The sequence below is a fragment of the Lepidochelys olivacea genome (assembly GCF_965140295.1).
Source record: "Lepidochelys olivacea isolate rLepOli2 genome assembly, chromosome: 27".
In the NCBI taxonomy this organism is placed as follows: domain Eukaryota; kingdom Metazoa; phylum Chordata; order Testudines; family Cheloniidae; genus Lepidochelys; species Lepidochelys olivacea.
The window spans coordinates 19,390,448-19,414,040 of NC_140437.1; the positions used below are offsets into that span (position 1 = coordinate 19,390,448).

Sequence of the window (23,593 nt, forward strand, 5' to 3'; positions counted from 1 at the left end):
CAGCAGGTGTCGAGTTCGCCTCCAGCTCTGGGCCCCCGCCCGCCCCATGGAACTTTGTGTGTCGTTGTGTGGCCGGGCTGGGAGGCGGTGTGTGTCGTTGTGTGTCGGGGTTGGAAGGCGCTGTGTGTCGTTGTGTCCGCCGGCTGGGAGGCGCTGTGTGTCGTTGTGTCCGCCGGCTGGGAGGCGCTGTGTGTCGTTGTGTGGCCGGGCTGGGAGGCGGTGTGTGTCGTTGTGTGGCCGGGCTGGGAGGCGCTGTGTGTCGTTGTGTGTCGGGGTTGGAAGGCGGTGTGTGTCGTTGTGTGTCCGGTCTGGGAGGCGCTGTGTGTCGTTGTGTGGCCGGGCTGGGAGGCGCTGTGTGTCGTTGTGTGGCCGGGCTGGGAGGCGCTGTGTGTCGTTGTGTGTCGGGGTTGGAAGGCGGTGTGTGTCGTTGTGTGTCGGGGTTGGAAGGCGGTGTGTGTCGTTGTGTGTCCGGTCTGGGAGGCGCTGTGTGTCGTTGTGTGGCCGGGCTGGGAGGCGCTGTGTGTCGTTGCCTCCCCCGGCTGGGAGGCGCTGTGTGTCCTGCACCCTGCGCCGGGATCGCTCCCGGGCCGGGCCGGGGGCGGGCGGTAATTGGGCGTGTTTTGCTTTCTCCGGGACTTTCACAGCATGGCCCGGGGAGGAGGCGGTGGGACGGGACTGCAGGGCGGAGCTGGGCACCGGGCGCCTCTCCCTGGCAGTGCGGGGCGCGGAGGCAGCTGCGCAAGGCCCTGCCTTGGCGCCGATCGAGGCGATGGCCACGCTGAAGCTGCTGATGGTTGGGGACAGCGCGGTGGGGAAGTCCAGGTGCGGAACGCGCTCCGGGAGCGGCGGGGCCGGTTTCGGGGGTGGGGGTCCTGGGAGGCCGCTGGGCCTGTGCGGCCCGCTCACCCGTCTCTGCTTTTCCCGCAGTCTCTTGCTGAGATTCACCGATGACACGTTTGAGCCGCACTTGAACCCCACGATAGGTGAGTGCTGCGAGCTCCCCTGGCCGGGCTCCGGGGGATCTCTGAGCTCTCGTGCGCGAGCTCCAGGCCGCCCCAGGGGAGTCCCCCAAACCTGCAGCGTTACAGGGGGTAGGAGGTTGAAATAGGGCAGGTGTAAGGAGCCAGGGCCAGCGATGACACCGGCTGTAGGGATCCGGATTTGGGAGAGGGAGGAGGAGGAGCGCGGCAGAGGCCTCCTAAAGAGGATCGCGAGGCTTTCATAACTGGCTGTTATGACCACGCGCAGCCTGTGTTTGTTCATGCATTTTCTCCGTGTGAGAGGCTGTGTACACCCTGTGCGGTGAAGGGACTGCACCTCTGCCGTGTCGCGAGGTACCAAGTGTTGGCGAACTTCATAGCAACTAAACTAAACGCAGAGAAGCAGCCGCGCTAGTCCGTCGCAAAAAGAAAAGGAGTGCTAGCTGCACGTAGAGACGAACCAATTTAGGTAGTCTCGAATAAGGTGCCACTAGCACTCCTTTTCTTTACACGCAGAGAGTAGCAAAGCCTCTCGCTGTGTTTGTCCTGACATTGCTTCCCTCTCCTTTGCATACCAGGTGTTGATTTTAAAGTTAAGAGAATGATGGTTGATGGCAATCCAGTGCAACTTGCAATATGGGTAAGTTTTGCCCAGGAGGGATAAAGACAAAAAGACTGCCCTTTTATATTACTAAAGTTTGCCGTACTTTAAAACAGTGTTTAGTAGTGAATGGGTATGCGGCATACACAGTATCTTGAGTATTTAAGTACCATGGTTCTGCTACTGTAAAATTGTGTGAAGTGGGCTAGGCTCCTTTTTTGAAAAGCTTGTCACATTTCATCACTTTCATCCCGAGGTTTATTTCCACTGCAGCATAAATTCCAAGGGCTCACTCCTGCCATTACATATGCAGCTGGGATTCACTTCAGGTGAACAGATAGCAAGTGATAAGGGGTGTGTGTGTGTGTGTGTGGAGGGGGTAATAGGTGCCTAAATAAGACACAGCTTCAAATATCAGGTCTGTCCCTAAAAAATCGGGACATCTGGTCAGCTTAGCTTCACTAGTTCTTCTGGACTGCTCTGCTGTGCATTAATGGACTTGACAAGACACAGCCATGCATGAAAGGGGAGGATTGAGCCCCAGGTAGACAACCCTTGAACAGCCAAGACCTAATGGGGATGAAATGCCCAAAACAGCTACTGTATGGATTTGGCAGTATTATTTCTATTAGCTGTTTTGCATTGAACTCACGGAGCACCATGCTGAAAACAAACTCTAGACAGTTTTATTTCGACACTTGCCAGGCATTGCCCCATTCCATCAATTAATGGGAAAGGGGAATTTAGTGTTGTAATCTCTGTTTAAGGCTAAAGACCTATTTTCAGAGGGTCTGAGCCTTCGCCCACAACTGTTGGTTTCAGTGGAGGAATTCAGAACCTCTGAAAATTAGGACACCAGACTACAACTGCATGGGAAATATAATTATAATATTTTTAAAGCTTCCTCTCCACACCCACATCCACAGTACTTGGTGCTCAGTGCAACAGAATGATCATGTTCTAAAATACCCCAAATAAAAATCTATTTAAAAATGTCCCACTTAAAATTAAAAGAAAAACTTGAAACTTTCTCGCTCTCCCAAAAATATATTTATACATGATGCCTATTATTCTCCTCTCTGTTTGTTTTCCGCCCCTCTCCTCTCTCAGATCCTCAGCTTTTCTTGTTTAAGTGAGGTGAGGGAGACTGAAATTAAACTCAGGAGGAGAAGGCTCCAGACACATGAGGGCACAATTGTCTGTCAGCCTCAGATCTAAAAGGTGGATTGTGGGGGGGTAGATGCTCATATGCATGAGACCTCGTATACATTATCTTGGACCAATACTATTAAGGCTTTAAAATAAAAACAAAACAAAAAATGCTATCATAGGTAACCTGCCAGTTTGCATAATTTACACACTGATTGTATATAAAGCAGGAGTAATACAATCATGGTTGTTCAAACCAGGGAGGAAATATGCTTCTTGCATTCTGAACAAGTCGCAAGCAAAGAAGCAGCTCTGCCAAGAGGGAATTCAAATGACCAAGCCTCAGTCACAAGGCTGTGTCTTGCTGTTCTGAGCTCAAAATCAAGGGCAGAGCCTGTGCAAATTGTGCTACTGAAAAAGATACCTTTGCAGCAGTATGTTAACAGCATCAGGAGAAATCACTCATTACTGACGTGAAGCTGTATTATATAAAAGAAAATCCATAAACAAGCCGCCAATCCCCAGAAAGATGTGCAGAGTCCATCTTTGTTTAATGTTTATGCCAGTTTACTGTGTACTGTGCATAGGTACTCTGATGACTGGTGCTCTGTAAAAATTAAAAATCATAGATAAGGTTGAAAATAATAAATTTGTTTTTCTGGCTGTTCTGGAATTAGTATTTGGAAAACAAATAAGATTTCAAAAGCTTGGTGGGGAAATTGGTCATCTCTAGAATATCAAACAGACTTGGAACATAGCACTTGCCCTGCATTCTGTGTACTTTACAATTTCATAAAGGCTCAGCAGGGAATGTTCTGAAATTTCCTGTGGCTGTATGTGATCTGCCTTAGCATGCCAGATGTTAAAGCAGAGCTGCTTATTTCTAAGAACATCACTTTTGTGTAGTGGCTTTAAAATCTTTCCTCTTCTTTTCCATTAGTCAGGTATCCAGGAGAAATTTTTTAAGTGTTTATTTTACTAAGATTGCATCAGACACTGCAGGATTTTCATTATTATTAAAACTGAGGATAACATTTAGAAGCCATTTCTTTTTTGTTCTTTCATATTGACAGTTGCATTGGTACAAAGGAGTGCTCTGCTGTTGTATCCTTTTGTACTTGGAGGTTTAAGGGTATAATAACAAACTGCTTAATAAAAACAGGTCAGCCCTTGTAAGTGAATACCATGCCAAACCTATGATTGAATATTTGCTTAACAAAGTAGAGAAATTACATGATGGTGTAGATGTCCAGCATGTCTAGGTATTGTAATCCTTACATATATTTAAATGGAAATTTCTGCGGCAGACTCATAGACTTTCAGGCCAGAAGGGACCATCGTGATCATCTAGTGTGACCTCATTGCAGGCCACAGAACGTCACCCACCCACTCCTATAAGGAACCCATAATCTCTGGCTGAGTTACTGAAGTCCTCAAAACATGATTTAAAGACTTCAGGTTACAGAGAAATCCACCATTTACACTAGTTCAAACCAGCAAGGACCTGTTCCTCATGCTGCAGAAGAAGGTGAACCCCTGCCCCCACGCGAGTCTCTGCCAACCTGGCCCTGGGGGAAAATTCCTTCCTGACCCCAAATATGGTGATGAGTTAGACCCTGAGCATGTGGACAAAATCCACTAGCCAGACATCTGGGAAAGAATTCTCTGTCATAACTAAGAGAGCTTCCCAACTAGTGTCCCATCACGGGCTGTTGGAGACATTTGCTACTTGCCGTTGCAGATTGACTATATGCCATTGTAGGCAGTTGCATCACACCATCCCCTTCCTAAACTTTACAGGCTCAGTCTTGAAGCCAGTTAGATTTTTTTGCCCCCATTACTCCCCTTGGACGGCTGTTCCAGAACTTCACTTTCACTCCTCTGATGATTAGAAACCTTTGCCTAATTTCAAGCCTTAAATTTATTGATGGCCAGTTTATATCCATTTGTTCTTGTGTCAACACTGGCACTTAACTTAAATAAAAGAAATCGTGGGTAAAATTTCATATTCCTTTGCCCCTTTATAGTCCTTTCTGTGCGGGTTTGGATTTCATAATGCACTCTGGAAATGTTTGAAGTCTTTCTGGAGGGAAATATAGGGTATTGCACTAATAATTGAATTGACCTGTAAATAACTTTTAATCTAATTTCTCATCTGCTTGGAATCCTGCTAGCCTCAAAATGTTTTACACATACCGGGCCCTCTTCTTCTACTGCAGGATAAGCCAATAGAAGAATCAAACCCACTGTCTGCTCCTCCTGCCTGCAGTGTAGTGTCTTGCACTGGATGAATATTTATTCCCATTTCCTCACCTCTTCCACTTCCAACCCTGCTCATTGTATATATAGTATTATTTTGCTTGCAGTATTATTCCCTTATTTATTTTTAAATGGCCTTCCAGATCTGAGTCCCATTGGCTTTTCTCACCTCTTTACTCCGGTTCAGAGGCTGACATCCTCTTTAACTTTAAACTTCAACTATAACCTCTCTTTTTTCATGGTTTTTCTTTTCATCTCATCACTTTTCCAAATATTTGTTGCCTGTTTCCCTGACTCTACATCGCCTATGCTTTATGTATCCTAATCGCAGGATTCCAGGTCAAAGCAGTGTTAACTTTTTCTGTTTATGCCGCATATTGCAAATTACCCTTTAGTTCTAAATCTTTTTGGTTTTTCCTCTGTAGGATACAGCGGGACAGGAACGGTTTAGAACACTGACTCCCAGTTATTACCGAGGAGCTCAAGCTGTTATTTTAGGTAGGAGGAATATGATTAGCACAACTGTGAAATCATTATCACTAACTAAATTTTAATACCTCTTTACCAAAAGCAGTGGTATTCACTTAAAAGGCAAGAGGAGAAATTAACATGGTTTTAACAATATGCCTGCTCCACTAGGCTGAGTTTTGGCTCCTAACCTTTATCAGCAGGAAATGATAAGTCTTCAGAACATTTTATACTAAAAAGCTGTAGACTTTATATTACAGACAGCTCAACCATTGAGCAGATGCATTCTCAGCTTTATAGTAATTTCTGTTTGGAGTGTTTCTGGTTACAAAGCAAATTGTTTTCCAAGTCTGCTTTTCCTGAGACTTTTTATTTCCCTCTTCAGAAACAATATCAAATGTGCCTGGTGAAAAGCACAAATAACTTATGGCAGGTCCCATTCTTTGTGATCACATGAGTTGAAAAAATCTGATTCCTATTGTCAAGTGATTATGAAAGCTGAATAACCTCCTATACAGAATATACATTCCTTCTGTGGTATAGTCTGCCACTCTATTCAACTAATTAGTGATAAGTAAGCACAGTTGTGGAGTTACCAATAACCAGAAGTCTCTTTTTAAAAGAGTACTGAAAATTCCAAATGTCTGTTGCTAACCCACACATGAACACACTCCGCTGCCCCCATAAATACATAACTTTCTATTTTAAAATGTCCTGCAGTTCCACTGTCAGCTCTTGAATTCAAGGCTAGTAACAGCATAAAGCCCCAGCTGTTAGGTTGGGTTCCCCAACCTTAAATATTACAGGAACAGGTGTTTGTTTCCTATCATCACTATACTTACTCTGAGTCATCAGGGATTAGAATTGCCATTCCTACTGTCCGAGAGATCACATCTACTACTCCTACAATTATCTGAAAGTAATCTCAAATGAATAAAGACATAAGAAATGAGGGCAGCACTAATGCAGTAAAAATAGCCCAGGAATCTGCAGTTGACCATGTCCCTTTCTTTTGTTGCTAGTGTATGATGTCACGAGAAAAGACACTTTCACAAAACTAATGACCTGGCTGAACGAGCTGGAGACGTATGCTACGCGGAGCAACATTGTAAAAATGTTAGTTGGCAATAAAATTGACAAGGTCAGTTTAGAGCTGTGTCATCTTATGCTCATATACTTGGTTCTCATTCGTGGTCAGTAGGTGTTTCCTATGCACCAGGAGGCTCACAGCCCTGCATGCAGCATACCTGGTCTGTGCCGCTTTGACTGAAAAACCTGAAATGGGGCAGGCTGGAGATCTCCTTTCCTTGCTGCCTCCTCTTAGAGGCAGAAGGTTGTTTGGGAATTTTGTGCAAAATTTTGTGACATGATCTAAATCAGGTGAGCTGTTGTAAAACAAGATTAAGAATGGAGAGAGCAAATCATATTTAATGAAAAGAAACTACACTGGAACTCTTCCTGAGCATCTCTAGTGAAGTGCCATCCGAGTTACAAGACCCCACCCTCTCTCCCCTGCTGTCCCTTCCTCCTGACCCTTTGGCCAAGTGGTATGTCTTAGACTCAGCCTCTGGGTCTCCCTGTAGGTGTTACCTCTGGGTTTCAGATCTGCTGTCATTCTCCCTCCTCGTCTGACTCATAGCACTGTTAAACTGTTTAGTTTTCTTCAATGGGCCTCATTTCCCATCTTAACTACTGCAGCCTCCTCGTCGCTCGCCTCCCTAACACACACCTCACCCCCTCCAATCGGTTCAGAAGGCAGTGACTAGAATAGTCTTTCTTGCTCATCGCTCTGACGGCATCACTCTCTCTGAATGCCTCCACTGACTCGCTCTGTATCATCACACTGAGTTCAAGCTTCTTGTGCTTGCCTTCAAGGCCCTTTACAGTTCTGCTCCTTCCTCCTTGTCCACTCTTGTCATGTTATCTCCTGAAGACGCTTCCAGCCTTGTCTACCCGTTTGTCAGCCTCACACACTAACATCTCCACTCTTTCTCCTACACTGGTCTTTATGAACAACTCCTCCTTTAGTCTAACGATCCAGTCAGTGATTTAACCGCTCTACAGGTGAAAACTTGGTGTCTGAATCTGTGTTTCCTCTGTGAGTCAAATATTTCTTTAGTCACTTTTCAACTAACTAAAACTTTTGTCAATCTCACCCTGTTCTTCAGAATCAATCAGAGGTAACAGACAAAGGTCAGTTGACTCAAAATTCTGTATCTGCCCAGTTATTACCTTCCTGATTTTTACCATCTTTTAGACCCTTTAATTTTTTCTGTAGCTATTTTGAAATGCTGTAGTGGATCCAGGGATCTTTCCACGGTTATATTGCTCTCAGTATCAGTACAACTATGATATTTTTAAACCAGTGTTACAGTGGTTGTAAAGCCTAATGGAACCATTCAGTCATTTATGATCACCATATAGACTTATGGATTTGCAGCAACAATTCGATGTGTCTGGAGGAGTTTTAGAAAATATACCCATAATGACACTTTTCCTTGGAGTTCCCAAGATCTGGCAAGTATAGCATATTTTACTTTTATTCTTTTCTTTTCTCTGCAGCCAGATCGTGAGATAAACAAAACAGAGGGACTCCAGTTTGCTAGGAAACACTCAATGCTCTTTATAGGTATGCAGTTCTTTGCCAATAAAGATATACAAATAGGATAGTTATTTTGTTGCAGCTGAGCATGAATGAACAGAATGCCGCTCTCCTCCAGGCCATTATTCTTTGTTACTCTTGGGCTATTGCAGCTACAGATGGCTGAAAGCAGTGAGTACCTTTCAGATTCACCTTTCGTTAAATTAACATGACTCCTTTACTGCCTTGGTGTCCTATGTGTGCACAGAGAACCTTATTTTCTGAGGTGCTGCATATTTACCTGATCTGGAGTTTTGGGTGCCTGAAAGTTAGGCCCATAATGTGTACCTAACAGATTGGCACCAGTCTAACCCTTATCTTGCAGACATTAATAATTTCAATTGAAAATAAGATTAGTGTCATTGACTGGGAGCCACATTTAAATCTGTGACTTAAAAGTAAGATGTGTTGTTTTGTGTTCCCAAACCCCAGAGCCTTACTCTGCTCAGACTGGAATCTTTATCCGGGGCTGATACCCAGAATTTTGACCAGTTCCTATTTTCCAACTTTGAGTTTTTTGTACAGTTATGGAGGTGAATTTATAGCCAATTGTAGAATGCAGTCTGTCTTGGGGAGATGGTATCATGGTGAAGATGAGCAAAGATGCAATGAAATGAGAACCTACAACTGGTGAAGCCTCTTGAAATGTAGGGTTGGAAGGACCTAAAGGGGTCATCTAGTCCATTGCCCCACAGTAAGGCAGAATTAACTATGAAGCAGAACAAATGAGTATAGGGAGAACTTTACATTCTAGAGCCATCTTTTTCTAAAAATATATTTGCAGGATCGATCACAACCTGAGGAGAAGTTTCAATTTAAAAATGCAAAAAGGAAGGGGAAACAATGGAGTTCCCTTTAGAGGAAATTAGACTCTTCAGGCTGCTGTGGGATGATTTGTCAGTAAACTCGAGCTCTGAGGAGGAAAAAAGTTCAGCTGCAAATAACAAAATAGCATCCCTTCCCCTCCAAAGATAATTGTTTTATAAAGCGGAAAATTCTGTGCGCAAAAAAAGGAATTATTGGTTTTACCCTCTTTCTAGAGACCAGTGCTAAAACACGGGATGGAATACAATGTGCCTTTGAGGAAGTGGTCATAAGGATCTTACAGACTCCAGGACTTTGGGATACAGACAAACAAAAGTGTGGAGTCCAGTTGGAGACTGCAGCACACACAGAGGAAGACTTTTGTGGTGGATACTGTACACTTACTTAAATTCACAGATGCCTGTTCCATCCGACCAGCTGGACTTTCAGGCATGTTGCTAAGGGCTTCCAAAGACACAAACCAACTTCCATTCTGGACACATGTGATTTATGCTATGGGACCAACTCAGATGGGTTAGCTGCATACATTTATGAGTTCGTTTCAACGCACCTGCCTGGTTTTGAAATAATAGATTTGATGGTTACTATATTGTCAAAAATGGAATGGATATTTATTTGCATGAATCATGGTGCCTCTTGCTCCGACATTCTTTGCTCAAAAACAGTTGTTACGCTTTTGTACTCTTCTTCCCTCTTATCTTCCCCTGTGTGTAACATACAATTTGATACTGAAATTTTGAACTTGCACTAAAATAAGACTATAGTGTCAGATAGCAGCAGAGTGTTAGTCGTCAGAGGGCTAATACTAGAGCCAAGCTGTCCAACCCACAGTCTTTATTGAAAAGCTTTCAATCGCTACAGTAAGCGTGCAAGGTCCTCAGGCAGCCACGTTCCCTTGAAGTGTTGAAAAGACACTTCCCATGCTACAATCTGGGATAATCACTGATTCTGCCTCCCTGGTTCAGGTACTTTTATGTGCTGGGACTTCCTCCGAGACCTTTTCCACTGGGCTTATCCAGAACATTTCATCCAGTTCTCTCGGATCCAAAAACTCAGTTCAACTCCAGCTCATCATTCAGGTTATTTCATTAGGCATGGAACAGTTCTATGCCCACACTAGCCAGGCCTAGACGCTGGTGGTTTAGATACAGGGTGACATCACAATTGCAAATCATATCACACACTACACATTTTTCTAGCTCCTAACAGCTATACTTTTTAAATGTAATTGGTTTGGACATCATACGGATCACGTAAGGACCAGTTGCTTTGCTGATTGTGTAGGGCCCAATCACTTATGTCCTCACCTTAGCTACATTTTAAGCTTATCAGTTCAAAGTATTTCCACTTACCTCAGCTCGTCCCAAAACACTGTCTCCAGAAGTCAGCCTGTCATACCCTTGTTTTACAATTTAACCTTGCACTCAAATTGAGCTATATGTAAATTTACTCATGACCAGCAAGATCTAGGCCTACACTATGTAGTATATGTCGCTGCTAACCATTCCCAAGTCGGCTGTAATCTAGCTGCCTATCCAAAATACTCTGGGTGAGGACAGTCATCATTTCAGTGTCATACTCTTGAAGAGGTAGCCTTTTTCCATTAACTTCTCCTTTGCAAACCCAGGAGTTTACATGCAGCTCTGTGTAGATTTATGCCTCACTGTTTCTTACCTAATTTCTACCACCAGCTAGGATCAGTGACTATTAAAACTGTATTGGTTTAGGCTCTAATTCCACAAGCCACTTCTACAGTGCAGATCCCCACTGCAATTAACAGGGCTGTGTGTGGGCCCAGTGGTCTGCCTGGGTGGAGCACCTTACAGGATCAGGAATGTAGTCAAGTCTCCCTTCAAACTGTAAATGTGATCAATACAAAATCTGGTTTAAAGCTATGTGACAGCAAGTGAGGTTCTACAGGATTTTCCACTGAAAATGAGATCCTTCTGTCCATTTTCTTACAATTTCCATAGTGGAGTTCTGGTAATTAGTTGCCACTTACCTTTATTATTTCCCATTACACTGAATCATTTCTCTTCATATAAGAGTTTGAGTTATGGACGCAGCTGTGGCTCTTCTAAAAACTTTGAAATTGCTGGGCCAGATTCTGACCCCAGGTATGTTGCCTTCTATAGAATTACTGCCAGGTTTCACTAGCAACTGAGACAAGAACCTGGCTGGTGGTTTTAACAGCCAAGCTCAGCCAGCAGAAGAGATCACTGTGACAGCAATAAATAAGTTAGATGCAGCAGGTTTTGCAAGAAGGTCCTCATGATTTGGGCTGATTTACATAGGACCACGTGCACTGTGGGAACTCTCTTTTTATGGTTCTCTTTAGCTAAGCTACAAATGAATATCCAAAGGCTTCATGCTAGTTATGGTGTTTAAATTAGTCTCAAAAGTCTCTTATCCTGCTCTACCTAGCATGTGAGTGGAAGAGGGTGACCACTAGCGTGACACTTAGGAAAGTTAAGACAAATCAATTAAAGTAGTGAAGTCAGCATGCCTGAATTAAAACACATTCCATCCCTGTGTGGATGCTCTCATTCAGAAGTAAAGTTGCTTTAGTTCACTGTAGCTTATTTCTCCTTGTCCCATGCAGACAAGCCCTAACATTCATCCCTTGAATAACATAAAGGTCCGAAGCTTCTGTTGAATGAATAAGAAGAGAACAAAAGGGAATTTAAGGGTGAGAGTAGGTGGCGGGGGATTGGCTGGGATCAGGAGGACATCTGAATTCATGGAATCAGAAATAGAAGAGACTGAGAAGGGCATCTTAGAGTTGCAGCTATAATACTTACCATAGAATCATATCAGGGTTGGAAGGGACCTCAGGGGGTCATCTAGTCTGACCCCCTGCTCAAAGCAGGACTATTCCCCATTTTTTGCCCCAGATCCCTAAATGGCCCCCTCAAGGATTGAGCTCACAACCCTGGGTTTAGCAGGCCAATGCTGAAACCACTGAGCTATCCCTCCCCCCAACATTATACTTAAGGTTGGCTTACCTTTCAGCCCTTAAAAATTACAGGCAGTGTTCCCTATGTGCATAGCTGTTTCTGAAGCTGTTTCTGAACTCCTAGCACAAGTTCCAGAACTGCAGTGTGACCATGGGTGAGAGAGCATGTGTATGCACACAGCACATGTACAGTCATTGCTGCGTGCAGCAGCCACTGATCATAGAAGATCATAGAATATCAGGGTTGGAAGGGACCTCAGGAGGTCATTCTAGTCCAAACCCCTGCTCAAAGCAGGACCTATCCCCAATTTTTGGCCCAGATCCCTAAATAGCCCCCTCAAGGATTGAACTCACAACCCTGGGTTTAGCAGGCCATGCTCAAACCACTGAGCTATCCCTTCTGTGCAGCTGCTTCCATTCTGTGACTGTCCTGCTGCCATGCCTAGATACTATGCTAACTGGTGCTATGTGAATACCATAGAGTCAATAACTGGAGTCTACCACCCTCTCAGTAGGAGTTTGCTACTCATCAGCTACTGGACTAAATGTAACAAACTGCCTCTCCTACCGTACAAACCAGTAATATGCCCCAGCCTCCTTGTCTGTAATACTGAACGTCATTTCAGTATTTGTATCTTCTCTCTACATCTGTCAGCATGGGCTCCAAGCTCTGTAGTAGCTATATGGACGTAAACTATTTAATGATTCCTAAAATATGCTGTTGCTTTAAAATAATGGCTGTTTAATAGCTCCCTCCTGTTGTAGTCTACTTTTGCACTTTAATTAATTGCACTGGCAAGATCCTGCTACTCCACCCCCCACATATGGGTAAGTAGTATCAATAACTAAGCAGTGTGTAGGTCTCTAGCTACGCACTCTCATTATTACTAATTAGAATTAGACCACCCACATGCAGACATTTAAGAATGTACCCTGCCATGAAAACTGCACACCTTTATGTGCATGGAATATTACTGTAATAGAAAATAGTTTAATTGGTCTTTTTAATACAGTATTTTTAGAGTTTCAAATGGACACTCATATCAAACATGACCCCATCTTAGGTTTGATAAAATTAAACTTTTAAAAAACTGAAACATCATAGAAATGTCTCCATGAATGTTATGCATTCCAGTGGAAACGGCTTAGTTAAAAAAAAAAAAGTTGTTTGCTTTTCAACTATTTTATCTTTGAACTAGTGCAAGAAAACCTAAAAATGAAATTGTCTAGAAGCCAACTATAAAGAAAAACAAAAGTCTTCAAGATGAGAGTTGCAAACAGTGCCCAAACAGCATAAACAGGAAACATCAGATAATTAAAACTGGAAGAATTTTAAAATTCAAACTGTTGTATGTAACATCTGAAGAAAATAATAATAAAAATCCCCTACTGAGTCTCACTATTAAAGACCACTGTCAAGTTAGAAATAATTATTGAATTTTAACTTTTAGTGTATAATAAAGCATTTGATGGTAATACCTATCAAGTCCATAAAAATAAATCGCACGTTTTCTTTCTTAACGTTTTCTAATATGTTGCGTGTCATGTGTATTAGTGTAATACAACAAATGTAATATAAAATTATTTATTTATAAATATAAACATTCTGCTACTTGCCAGATTTGTCCTACCTTATTTTGAAGCAGTTATGGGCCTGATTCTGTACTGTCTTGTTCCTTGTAGGGTCATTTTCATTTGTGTAAAATGGGTGTATAAAACTGCCACTGGTGTAAGTGAGTGGATAGTTCGGATATGCCTAAGTAAATGATGGTGTCAGGTGCAAAGCAGTTGGAGAATCAGCCCTTGCATGTTTTCCTGTACTGAAATCTGAGTCTGAAGAACATGCTACAAAGTCAGGGGGCACTTGATGAGCTCAATCAAACACAGACCAATGAGAAAATGTTTAAATCCTAAAGCAGCTTTTAAATATTCTTAGCAACAGCTGTAGAACCATGGCCTCTTAGAAAACCAGCCTAAAGAATAACATCTCACTTCACCTTACTGGCTGCAATGTATAAAATGTGACTATTGGAAAGATGGTGATTCAGGTCAATTCATCACAAAGTAAAAGAGAATGGTGGTTTGCTGGTGTGCCCCACCACAAATTCACATGCACAGTGTGTTACATCTCACAAAAGGGACAGCTGTTTCAGCCCTCAACAGTCGGTCTGCAGAATGTAAATGTTACATAATTCAGTCCTGTTCATATCTACTGTATATCACCACAAACAGGGAGTCCAGACAGAGGCAGGGAAACTGAGACGGAGCCCTGTATGTGAGCTAGTGAAGCAAGGAGGTTGAGTGGGTAAGCTCAGATGGGTATTTTGGGGGACTCTGGAGGAAGAAGTGAGATATCAGAAGACTGGGATGCATCTGAAAATTGTCTGGAACATGGATATGGTGTTATGATGCAGCAGGCAGGAGAGCCCTTAATGTGGGATGGGTGAGTGAGCAGAAGCTGAGAAGTAGGATGGGTCCAGATCTAATGCATCCAAGGATGCTGAGGGAGTTGGCTGATGTGACTGCAGAGTCATTGGCCATTATCTTTGAAAATGTATGGCGATCGGCGGAGGTCCCGGACAATTGGAAAAAGGCAAATATAGCGTCCATGTTTTTAAAAGGAAAGAAAGAGAACCTGGAGAACTACAGACCTTTCAGCCTCACTTCAGTCCCCAGCAAAATCATGGAGCAGGTCCTCAAGGAATCCATTTTGAAGCACTTGGAGGAGAGGAAGGTGATCAGGAACAGTCAACATGGATTCACCAAGGGCAAGTCATACTTCACCAACCTGATTGCCTTCTATGATGAGATAACTGACTTTGTGGATATGGGAAAAGTGGTGGATGTGATATATCTTGACTTTAGCAAAGCTTTTGATATGGTTTCCCACAGTATTCTTGCCAGCAAGTTAAAGAAGTATGTATTGGATGACTGGACTATAAGGTGGATAGAAAGCTGGCTCGATCGTCGGGCTCAACAGGTAGTGATCAATGGCTCAATGTCTAGTTGGCAGCCAGTATCAAGCAGAGTGCCCCAGGGGTTGGTCCTGGGGCTGGTTTTGTTCAACATCTCTATTAATGATCTGAATGATGGGATGAATGGCACCCTCAGCAAATTCACAGATGACACTAAGCTAGGGAGGAGAGGTAGAAATGCTGGAGGGTAGGGATAGGGTCCAGAATGACCTAGACAAATTGGAGGATTGGGCCAAAAGAAATCTGATGAGGTTGAACAAGGACAAGTGCAGAGTTCTACATTTAGAAGGAAGCATCCCATGCACTGCTACAGGCTGGGGACCAACTAGCTAAGCAGGAGTTCTGCAGAAACAGACCTGGGGATTACAGTGGATGATAAGATGGATATGAGTCAGCAGTGTGCCCTTGTTGCCAAGAAGGCCAAAGGCATATTGGGCTGCATTAGTAGGAGCGTTGGAGCAGACTGAGGGAAGTGAGGCCACATCTAGAGTATTGCATCCAGATTTGGGCCCCCCACTACAGAAAGGATGTGGACAAATTGGAGGGAGTCCAGCAGAGGGCAATGAAAATGATTAGGGGGCTGGGGCACATGACTTATGAGGAGAGGCTGAGGGAACTGGGGTTATTTAGTCTGCAGAAGAGAAGAGTGAGGGAGGGATTTGATAGCAGCCTTCAACTACCTGAAGGGGGGTTCCAAAGAAGATGGAGCTAGGCTGTTCTCAGTGGTGGCGGATGACAGAACAAGGAGCAATGGTCTCAAATTGCAGTGCGGGAGGTCTAGGTTGGATATTAGGAAACACTATTTCACTAGGAGGGTGGTGAAGCCCTGGAATGGGTTAACTAGGGAGGGGGTGGAATCTCCATCCTTAGAGGTTTTTAAGGCCCGGCTTGACAGAGCCCTGGCTGCGATGATTTAGTTGGTGTTGGTCCTGCTTTGAGCAGAGGATTGGACTAGATGACTTCCTGAGGTCTCTTCCAACCTGAATATTCTATGATTCTATGTGGGTGCTACCTCAAGGGATGGTGTGGAGAAGTGAGAGACCTGCTGACAATGCACTGTTCTAGCTGAAGTGCTTATAGCACAGCGTAACTCCTGCTTCTCAAGGGGTTAGTGTTGGTCTTATCTCCCATATTAAGAAGCAGGGGAGCTCACCTCCAACAGCCCTGGGTATCATTCCAATATGTCATGCCATTTGTATGCACTCAGTTCTGAGGACAGACATGACTCCTGTGCAGTGCCATGATTCCATTTTTCCTCCATAAGAAAGATGGCTTTATGGGTAAAGCATAGGGCTGAAAAGAGATGTGGTGCTCTGCTGCTTCCCAACTATGGGCAAGTCACTTATCTGGTCAGTGCCACAGTTCTTATCTGTCAGGTTGGAATGGCATTTGCTTCCCTCCTAAGTGTGCAGTGAAGCCTGATTCATTAATGTCAGAAACTGATTTGTCCTTCTCTGTTACCTCCTAGCCACAGATCTTTCCAAATGCGGCTTCCTTTGTTTTAATTCCACAAGGCTCCCTTGTCTCCTGTCTGGAGTGGGGGAACCTGCTTCTCCCTGTGTTTGGACACAGACTTGAAAGCATAATATCGGTGAATATCCATAATGCCTCAGCTAGTGTTAATACAGATATTTCACAATGATATTAATCATCAATGTGGCACTAGCTTTCATAAAAGACCTTAACTGCACTTTTATAATATAGTAATATTGTATACAATCAGTTGATTCAATTACTTATCATTTGAGGTTCAGACCCGTGGAAGAGCCTATCTCCCTCACTCACTAAGTTGATGGCTTTGTTTGCCTTTTATGTACATGTACCTTTGTTGTATCTGCCTGGTTGGTCAGACAAACAAATACACATTCTGTTGTTTAGGGCACAATGAGCTGATGCATTGCTTGCCAAACACATTTTAATAACGTAATTCTCGCACATATCCATAACTTATTGTACACATCCCGTACATACAACATGCAATAATTTTAAGTATCAGTGTGATATTAGTTTTCCAATGATAGTTTACATGAGACCTTTTACATCCAGATTATGACAACAGTTTGTTAGCTGTAGTGAGTATGTCAGGCCTGACGGGAGCTGCTAACAGAGCACTGAACCACAGATGCGCATCTGTGTCATACCGTCCCGTAGTACCAAGCACTAAAGGGAGCATTTCCAATGCAGTGTTTCTCTTTTCTCCTCCTTTTTCCTCTCTGTTGTTGGGCTATTTAAATTTTGAAAGAAAGGTTTATTTAGATTTAACTTTATTTCACACCTAAATTGTCAGATCATCAGTGTATTATACTGTTGCTTGCCCTAATTATCAAAAGGAAAATCTACTGAATTAGTGCTCTTGAGGCAAGGGACAGAAGAAGGCCCTGCAAGACTCTCACTTATTCAGAGGAGTGAGCCACTGCAATGGACTACTGTTTTATCAATGCCCTGCAGATGCTGTACCCTAAGGCCACCTCCACTTTTGGGAAATAGCCCAGTGTCTTATAAGATGTTTTCTGAGATATTCGTATCCCTTAAACATGTTTGTTCTACCAACCTCCTGCTGAGCTGCCATGGGGCAGAGACAGGTACAGCGTTACTGTCTGTGCAAAAGAATTATAAACTTTCCGCTTGTAATGCCCATGTTCAGTTTGGGGCTTTCCCAGTATGTGTTGTCTAATGGAGTCCTCTGATCACTGTTTTTGGCTGTATTTTTTGTTTATTTGTTAGGTCACTATAGCCAATTAATCACATGACAATACTCCACAGCTTAGTTTGATTGTCCAATGAATACTAGTGGGGTTGCTTAGCATATACAACATTGCACTTTAAACTACCCTTATTGCACTGTGTGCAAAATAATTAAAAAAGAAAGAAGTATCAGAAAGGCAAATTAGAGAGTTCCAATGAAAAGTCTCTTATTCTAAGAATGTGGAAGATTCACTTAAAATGAGATGCACGGTTTCCTGAGCCAGACAGATTATCTGTCTAGGTGTTTATATGGTCCCATCACTATATTATTTCAGCACCTTCCAAGTTTTTAAATGTAGAAATAATTGATCTTCCTTCCTACCCTGGAGGAAGAATAACTTGATTAGTTTATAGAGAGATTGGGGCGGGAGGGATGCTGCATGTGCACGCTTGCATGTGTGTAGAATTTATTGAGGGAAAGGCAAATCAAAGAAATGAGTCTTGCATTTAGTTCCAAACAGAGGGAGGGGGTGGGGTAACAAACATACAAATGCACAATATTACTAGGAATTATAAGAAGCATGTAAAAAGCTACAGATTTAGAATCCTTTTTGAGCATTTGGCTGTGTGAGTAAGCTATTTTTATTAAGAAATATTTATCTGCAGTGAGAAGTTGCTTGCTGGTTGGATAATTTCACCAAAATGATTTGTTATGCTTACAGTGCTTTCTCCTATAGCAAATGCTGACCTCTGATGTCATAAGTGGAGTATCTATGGCAACTTTGAGTGGTACAACTCATTTTACACTAAGGCTTTACCTCCTTACTTGGTACCTGGGATTAGAACAGCAAAGATGAGCAGTTTAGAGTACTTAGCATATCCGGTGATTATTGCTAATCACAGGCAGAGTACTAACATGAAGAAAAAACTGGACATTGGTGACTACCTCTCTCACAAGAACAAACTAGAACTCGGTATGTTTTCTTAAATATTTCTCCTCCACATTTTTGAAGTAACAGTTAAAAGGTTTTAAAACCAGATGAGATATTTTCCTGAAGGATAGCTAGCCACAGAACTCAGAAAGTGTAAATTATATACACCAGAAAAATGGGAACTTCAGTCAGGACTCTGTATAAGTAAAGAAGGCTTGAGGAAATCCTGCTGGGAAATACGGGTACTTTCTCTTTTTAAGATAAGACCAGACCCATGTTTTAAGATGACACTCCTGTTAGTTTGTAGTTTCCATGATGAGAGCCAGTGGATTCACAGAATGACACAGGGTTTCTTGAGGATTTGAAACTTTCTCAGAACTTCATAATTTTACAGATTTACAGATTTATACCCAAACATATTAAGAGTTTCTTTTTATGTTGGAGGATAGGTGGCATCAGAGGATTTACAAAATTTATTTGAGAAGAGTTTATCAAATTGGCATTGCTAGTAATCAGATAGATTTATTGATAAGAATATTATATATATATATATATATATATATATATATATATATATATGCATGTATATTGAAAAATCTTGTATCTGACCTGCAAGTGCTGATGGAAAAATTATTAGGACAGTTGGATTTTTTATTAATTTGAAGTTAAGATTCTTTAATTTCTGTTTATTCTGATTCAGAGATCAAATGAATATATTAAAAATATGAGGTGCTCTCTAATAATTAACTAATGATGGAACAGCTTCCGTATGAGAGGTTTCAGAGTAGCAGCCATGTTAGTCTGTATTCGCAAAAAAGAAAAGGCACCTTAGAGACTAACCAATTTATTTGAGCATAAGCTTTCGTGAGCTACAGCATCTGATGAAGAGAGCTGTAGCTCACAAAAGCTTATGCTCAAATAAATTGGTTAGTCTCTAAGGTGCCACTAGTACTCCTTTCCTTCTGTATGAGGAGAGATTAAAAATATGGGGATGTTTCAGTTTGGAAGAGTGGATGTGATAAAGGTCTATAAAATCATGAATGGTGAGGAGAAAGTGAATAAGGAAGTTTTTATCCCTTCACATAACACAAGAACGAGGTGTTACCCAATTAAATTAATAGGCAGCAGGTTTAAAACAAACAAAAAGAAGTATTTCTTCACACAATGCACAGTCAACCTGTGGAACTCATTGCCAGGGGATATTATGAAAGCCAAACTATAATGGGGGGGGGGTGTCAAAAAGAATGTGGTTCTCAACCTTTCCAGAGTACTGTACCACTTGCAGGAATCTGATTTGTCTTGCATACCCCAAGTTTCACCTCACTTAAAAACTACTTGCTTACAAAATCAGATACAAAAATACAGCAGTGTCACAGCACACTATTACTGATAAATTGCTTATGTTCTCATTTTTACCATATAATTATAAAATAAATCAATTGGAATATAAATATTGTACTTACATTTCAGTGTATTGTACATACAGCAGTATAAACAAATCATTGTCTGTATGAAATTTTAGTTTGTACTGACTTTACTAGTGCTTTTTATGTAACCTGTTGTAAAACAAGGCAAATAGCTAGATGAGTTGATGTAGCCCCTGGAAGACCGTGACATACCCCTAAGTTCATGAAGAAGAGGGCCATCAATGGCTATTAGCCAATATGGTCAGAGATGCAACCCCATACTCTGGGTGTTCCGAGTTTCTCATTGCCAGAAGTTGAGAGTGGATGACAGGACAGCTCGATTGATGATTACCTGTTGTGTTCATTCCCTCAAAAGACAGGATGCTGGGCTAGATGGACCCAGTATGACCGGTTTTGTGTTCTTATGATGCTGTGCTAAGTAACAAAAGACTGGGGAAAGGGAGTGGGGTGTCAGCAGCTCTTAAAGACTCATCATAGCAAAATATTCATTTTGATTTTGTCTTTTTCCTCAAGCAAGACCTCGTGTTGATAATAAACCCCCACGTGCACAAACTCACCATCACTTTAAAATGAGCAAGATTCAGGTACTCTTCTTTCCATGTGTGTTCAGTTAGCTCCTGTACTAATCGAGGTTTATTCATCATGCTTTGCACAGTGCCATAAAGATCAGGCAGCGCTTCAGATAAGTAAAGAGCGGGGTATACAGTCGACTTTGGGTGTGGCACAGCAAGGGTTCACACCTAGGAAAGCGGGTGGGGAGAGTGAGAGGATGCAGAAACCATAGTCAAAGGATCAAAGATGCGCCTGGCCTCTGCATGTCTTGTTAGTTTCTTTAAAATACATATATTTATTTTGATGAAATATAGTGGGGAGGGCAGTAGTGCTGGACAAGCAGAGAGCATGGCAGTTATGGATATGATGGATGACAGGAGTGGGCAGGGGGGCTGGCTGGCAGGCGTGGCAGGCAGTGGATTATGGGAGTGGACGTTAATGGGGGGCTAACCCAATAAAGTGCTTGAGGAAGGATTTGAAGCAGGAGAGTGATGTCACAAAACTGGGTCTCTTGCACAGGAGGACCAGAAGAGAATTGGTAGAATCGAAAGAGAAAACAAGCAGCTGGCAGAGAGGTTAGCTACCATTCAGCGTGGGACAGGGATGGTGGATTGCTGGAATGAATACTTTCAGAGGAGGTAGATAGTATTATTTTGTTGCGGTTCAAATACAAGACAGAACAAAGCTTTAGGCAAGCAAGCAGGCTGGTCTGCCGACGGGCTTCTGCCTGTTAGCTTTCCATCCTCCCTTTTATTTCTCTCCCCCCTGCGCATTACATACTCCGACCGCAAAAGGCATCAACAAAGGAAATAATATGACTTTGATTAATATTCTTATTTACCAGCCTCTATCTACTACAGTCCTTGTTCTCAGGCCTTGAGCCCAGTCCAAGGAAGCTTCCCACGGTTCATGTCCTCTGGGTGACTTCCCATGGTCCATGTCCTTGGACGGAGCAGTGTGTGCACTGCTCCTACACAACACTCAGGGTGTGCCCTGACTGTTTCCAGGTGCATGAACTCTACGTGAACCCTTCATTATTTGGATTACAGGAGCAGCCCAAAGCCTCACTCAGGATCAGATTCCCTATTGTGCTGGGCATAGCACAAACGTACAGCAGACAGTGCAGCTGCAAAGACCTCATACTCCACAAAAGGCAGAGCTATCTCAGTTATCACCCTTTCGTGTTCACTCCTTTGTTCTCAGAAGTTGAACTGGTGCATTTGGGGAACGCGGTACCGTCTGAGGCCAGACAATGCCCTCGGGCTTAAAAGGGCCATTTTTGGCAGAAGCAGCTGGAGTTGCACCAATAAGGCAGCATTCACCCACCTCACCCCTCCATGGAAGTCACTTTTATGTGTTTCTGGGAGGGAATGGGACAAGGCAGTAATTGCTCTCTGCTCCAATCCATGGGCCTCAACTGCATCCTCATGCTCCTTGACCCCTCCATGGCTTTTGATGCTGCCATTCATTTCCTCTGTGTGCATGTGCACACACACACACTCTCTCTCTCTCTCTCTGTCCTCCTGCCTCTCTGACTGTCCTTCTTTTGGGGTAGGAGTGTCTCCTAACCTTACCCATTCTCTGTCCGGACTATACAAGGTTCTGTCCTTGGCCTGCTCTACTTTTTTCTGTGCACTCTCCAACTCAACTGTACCTGGCCTCCCAGACAAGCACCCAGCGAAAGCTTGCACCCAGGTCCTGATTATCAGCTGTCTGGCTGATGCAACTTTCTCCTCTCTGGCCACCCTGTCACCCACATCACCCCCTCCAGTCCACGCAAAATGTGTCCAGTAAGATAATCTTCCTGGCCTATCTCTCACCCCCTATCAGCCTCTCCCCCACCCACATCGTTCGACTGTCTGCTCTCATTCCACAACAAGTTTTTGCTTCCCATCCTTCCTCGCCTTCAGAGCCCTGCATAGCTCTGCCCCCCCCCGTCCCCCACACTTATCAAACCTTGTCTTTCATGAGCCCTCACCCATTCTGCACTTCCAGCCCTGATACTGTCGGGGGGAGCCAGTATGTTCCAACCCACCATCCAGTGACCTTGTAACAGTCACTAGAGCAGGAAGCTCACCTCTGACAGAAGCCTCCAGTCCTTGGATCTGATTAGTGGAACTCGGGGGTAGGGGGGACCCTGACTAGTTCCCTAATTCAATTTAAACCAAGCAGAGGAACAGGAAGTTGTTTATGCAACTGTTTCCCTTGCTTAGGACTGCCTCTCCTGCACTACCTGACACTGATCTCCCGACCCTGCCTCTGGTTCTGCTCTTTGGCACTATCCTCAGGCTCTGATTTGCTGGTAACCTGACCCCCCCCTGCCTCTGATGCCTGAGGCTCAGTCTGCCCTTCAGCACTGTCTCCACCTCTGATCACCTGCTAGCCTGACCTGGCCTGCCACTTGGCTTCTGACTCATCCTAACCCCTAGGCATGACTGCCCACAGTCCAGTCACGACAGAGATGCAGTACACCCATTCTCCCTCAAGAATCCAGCCTTTTCCCGTGCTGCCCTCCCCAGTCATGGAATGCCCTTCCAAACTGGTTTATCAATATATCACCACCCGTGCCACGTTCATGCCCCGCCTTATAATCCATTCCTACTAGGACACCCATCTGAAGCGAGCCAACCGAGAGATGTATTTTCTTTCTGTACATTTAAAACTATAGACAAGATTCCATGTATGTGGTGCATGTCTTTGCTAGCAGCAGCATGACTTTATTACTGTCTTCCTTTCTACACCCTTCATTTCTGTTCTGTTGCTTCTTTCCTGCAGCACGTGTGATACAGTGTAAGCTGTTTGGGGCTACGTATGCACCGGGAGACACCTGCTACAGTTTGGGATGCTGCAAAGTCACCAACAATCATAAATTTAGAAATCAGCGTGGAGGGAACAGGGGACACTTATGCCAAAAAATATGATTTCACAACTCTGGGTTTCAGGCAACATCTGCTATTGAGCCTTTATAGGAGAGTTGTGAACTGGAGTCAATCATCAGTGAGCAGACTCAGTGAAATACATCAGTTATGCCCCTTAGCCGAGGACAGATAAAAATTATTTTCCCTGAGCATATGCCACCTGTTACTGTCAGCACATGCCTCACTAGTGTCAGCCATTCAGCACAAAGATTCTGAGTATTCGAT

The 23,593-nt window shown here is 43.4% G+C and overlaps 2 protein-coding genes across 6 annotated transcripts in view; one reads left to right on the top strand and one right to left on the bottom strand.

The window, feature by feature from the left end:
* Positions 1-12: 12 nt before the first annotated feature.
* On the top strand, positions 13-9,550 carry LOC311513893 (ras-related protein Rab-18-B-like). Of its 2 annotated transcripts, none has more exons than XM_084616080.1 (7): positions 13-450; positions 928-983; positions 1,559-1,620; positions 5,415-5,487; positions 6,480-6,598; positions 8,020-8,086; positions 9,139-9,550. In XM_084616080.1, the coding sequence occupies exons 1-7, from the start codon at positions 47-49 to the stop codon at positions 9,309-9,311; spliced, it is 954 nt and encodes a 317-aa protein (XP_084472206.1). In that variant the 5' UTR covers positions 13-46; the 3' UTR covers positions 9,312-9,550. The 2 variants fall into 2 exon arrangements, with proteins under 2 accessions (XP_084472206.1, XP_084472207.1); XM_084616081.1 differs by lacking the exon at positions 13-450 and adding an exon at positions 639-822.
* A 7,199-nt stretch (positions 9,551-16,749) lies between these two features.
* Positions 16,750-23,593, bottom strand: part of MPP3 (MAGUK p55 scaffold protein 3) — a 110,759-nt gene continuing 103,915 nt past the window's right edge. For all 4 annotated transcript variants that reach the window (XM_084616075.1, XM_084616076.1, XM_084616078.1 and 1 more), the window contains one exon: positions 16,750-17,078. In XM_084616075.1, coding sequence (XP_084472201.1) covers positions 16,902-17,078 — 177 coding nt within the window. In that variant the 3' untranslated portion in view covers positions 16,750-16,901. The remainder of the gene's footprint in view (positions 17,079-23,593) is intronic.

What these genes read in the sequence shown, in the direction of transcription:
- LOC311513893 (XM_084616080.1), top strand. Translation starts at nt 47, where the DNA reads ATGGAACTTTGTGTGTCGTTGTGTGGCCGGGCTGGGAGGCGGTGTGTG. An exon ending in GCACTTGAACCCCACGATAG is followed by an intron (nt 984 to 1,558) that starts GTGAGTGCTGCG and finishes TTTGCATACCAG; the next exon opens with GTGTTGATTTTAAAGTTAAG. An exon ending in TTGGCAATAAAATTGACAAG is followed by an intron (nt 6,599 to 8,019) that starts GTCAGTTTAGAG and finishes TTTTCTCTGCAG; the next exon opens with CCAGATCGTGAGATAAACAA.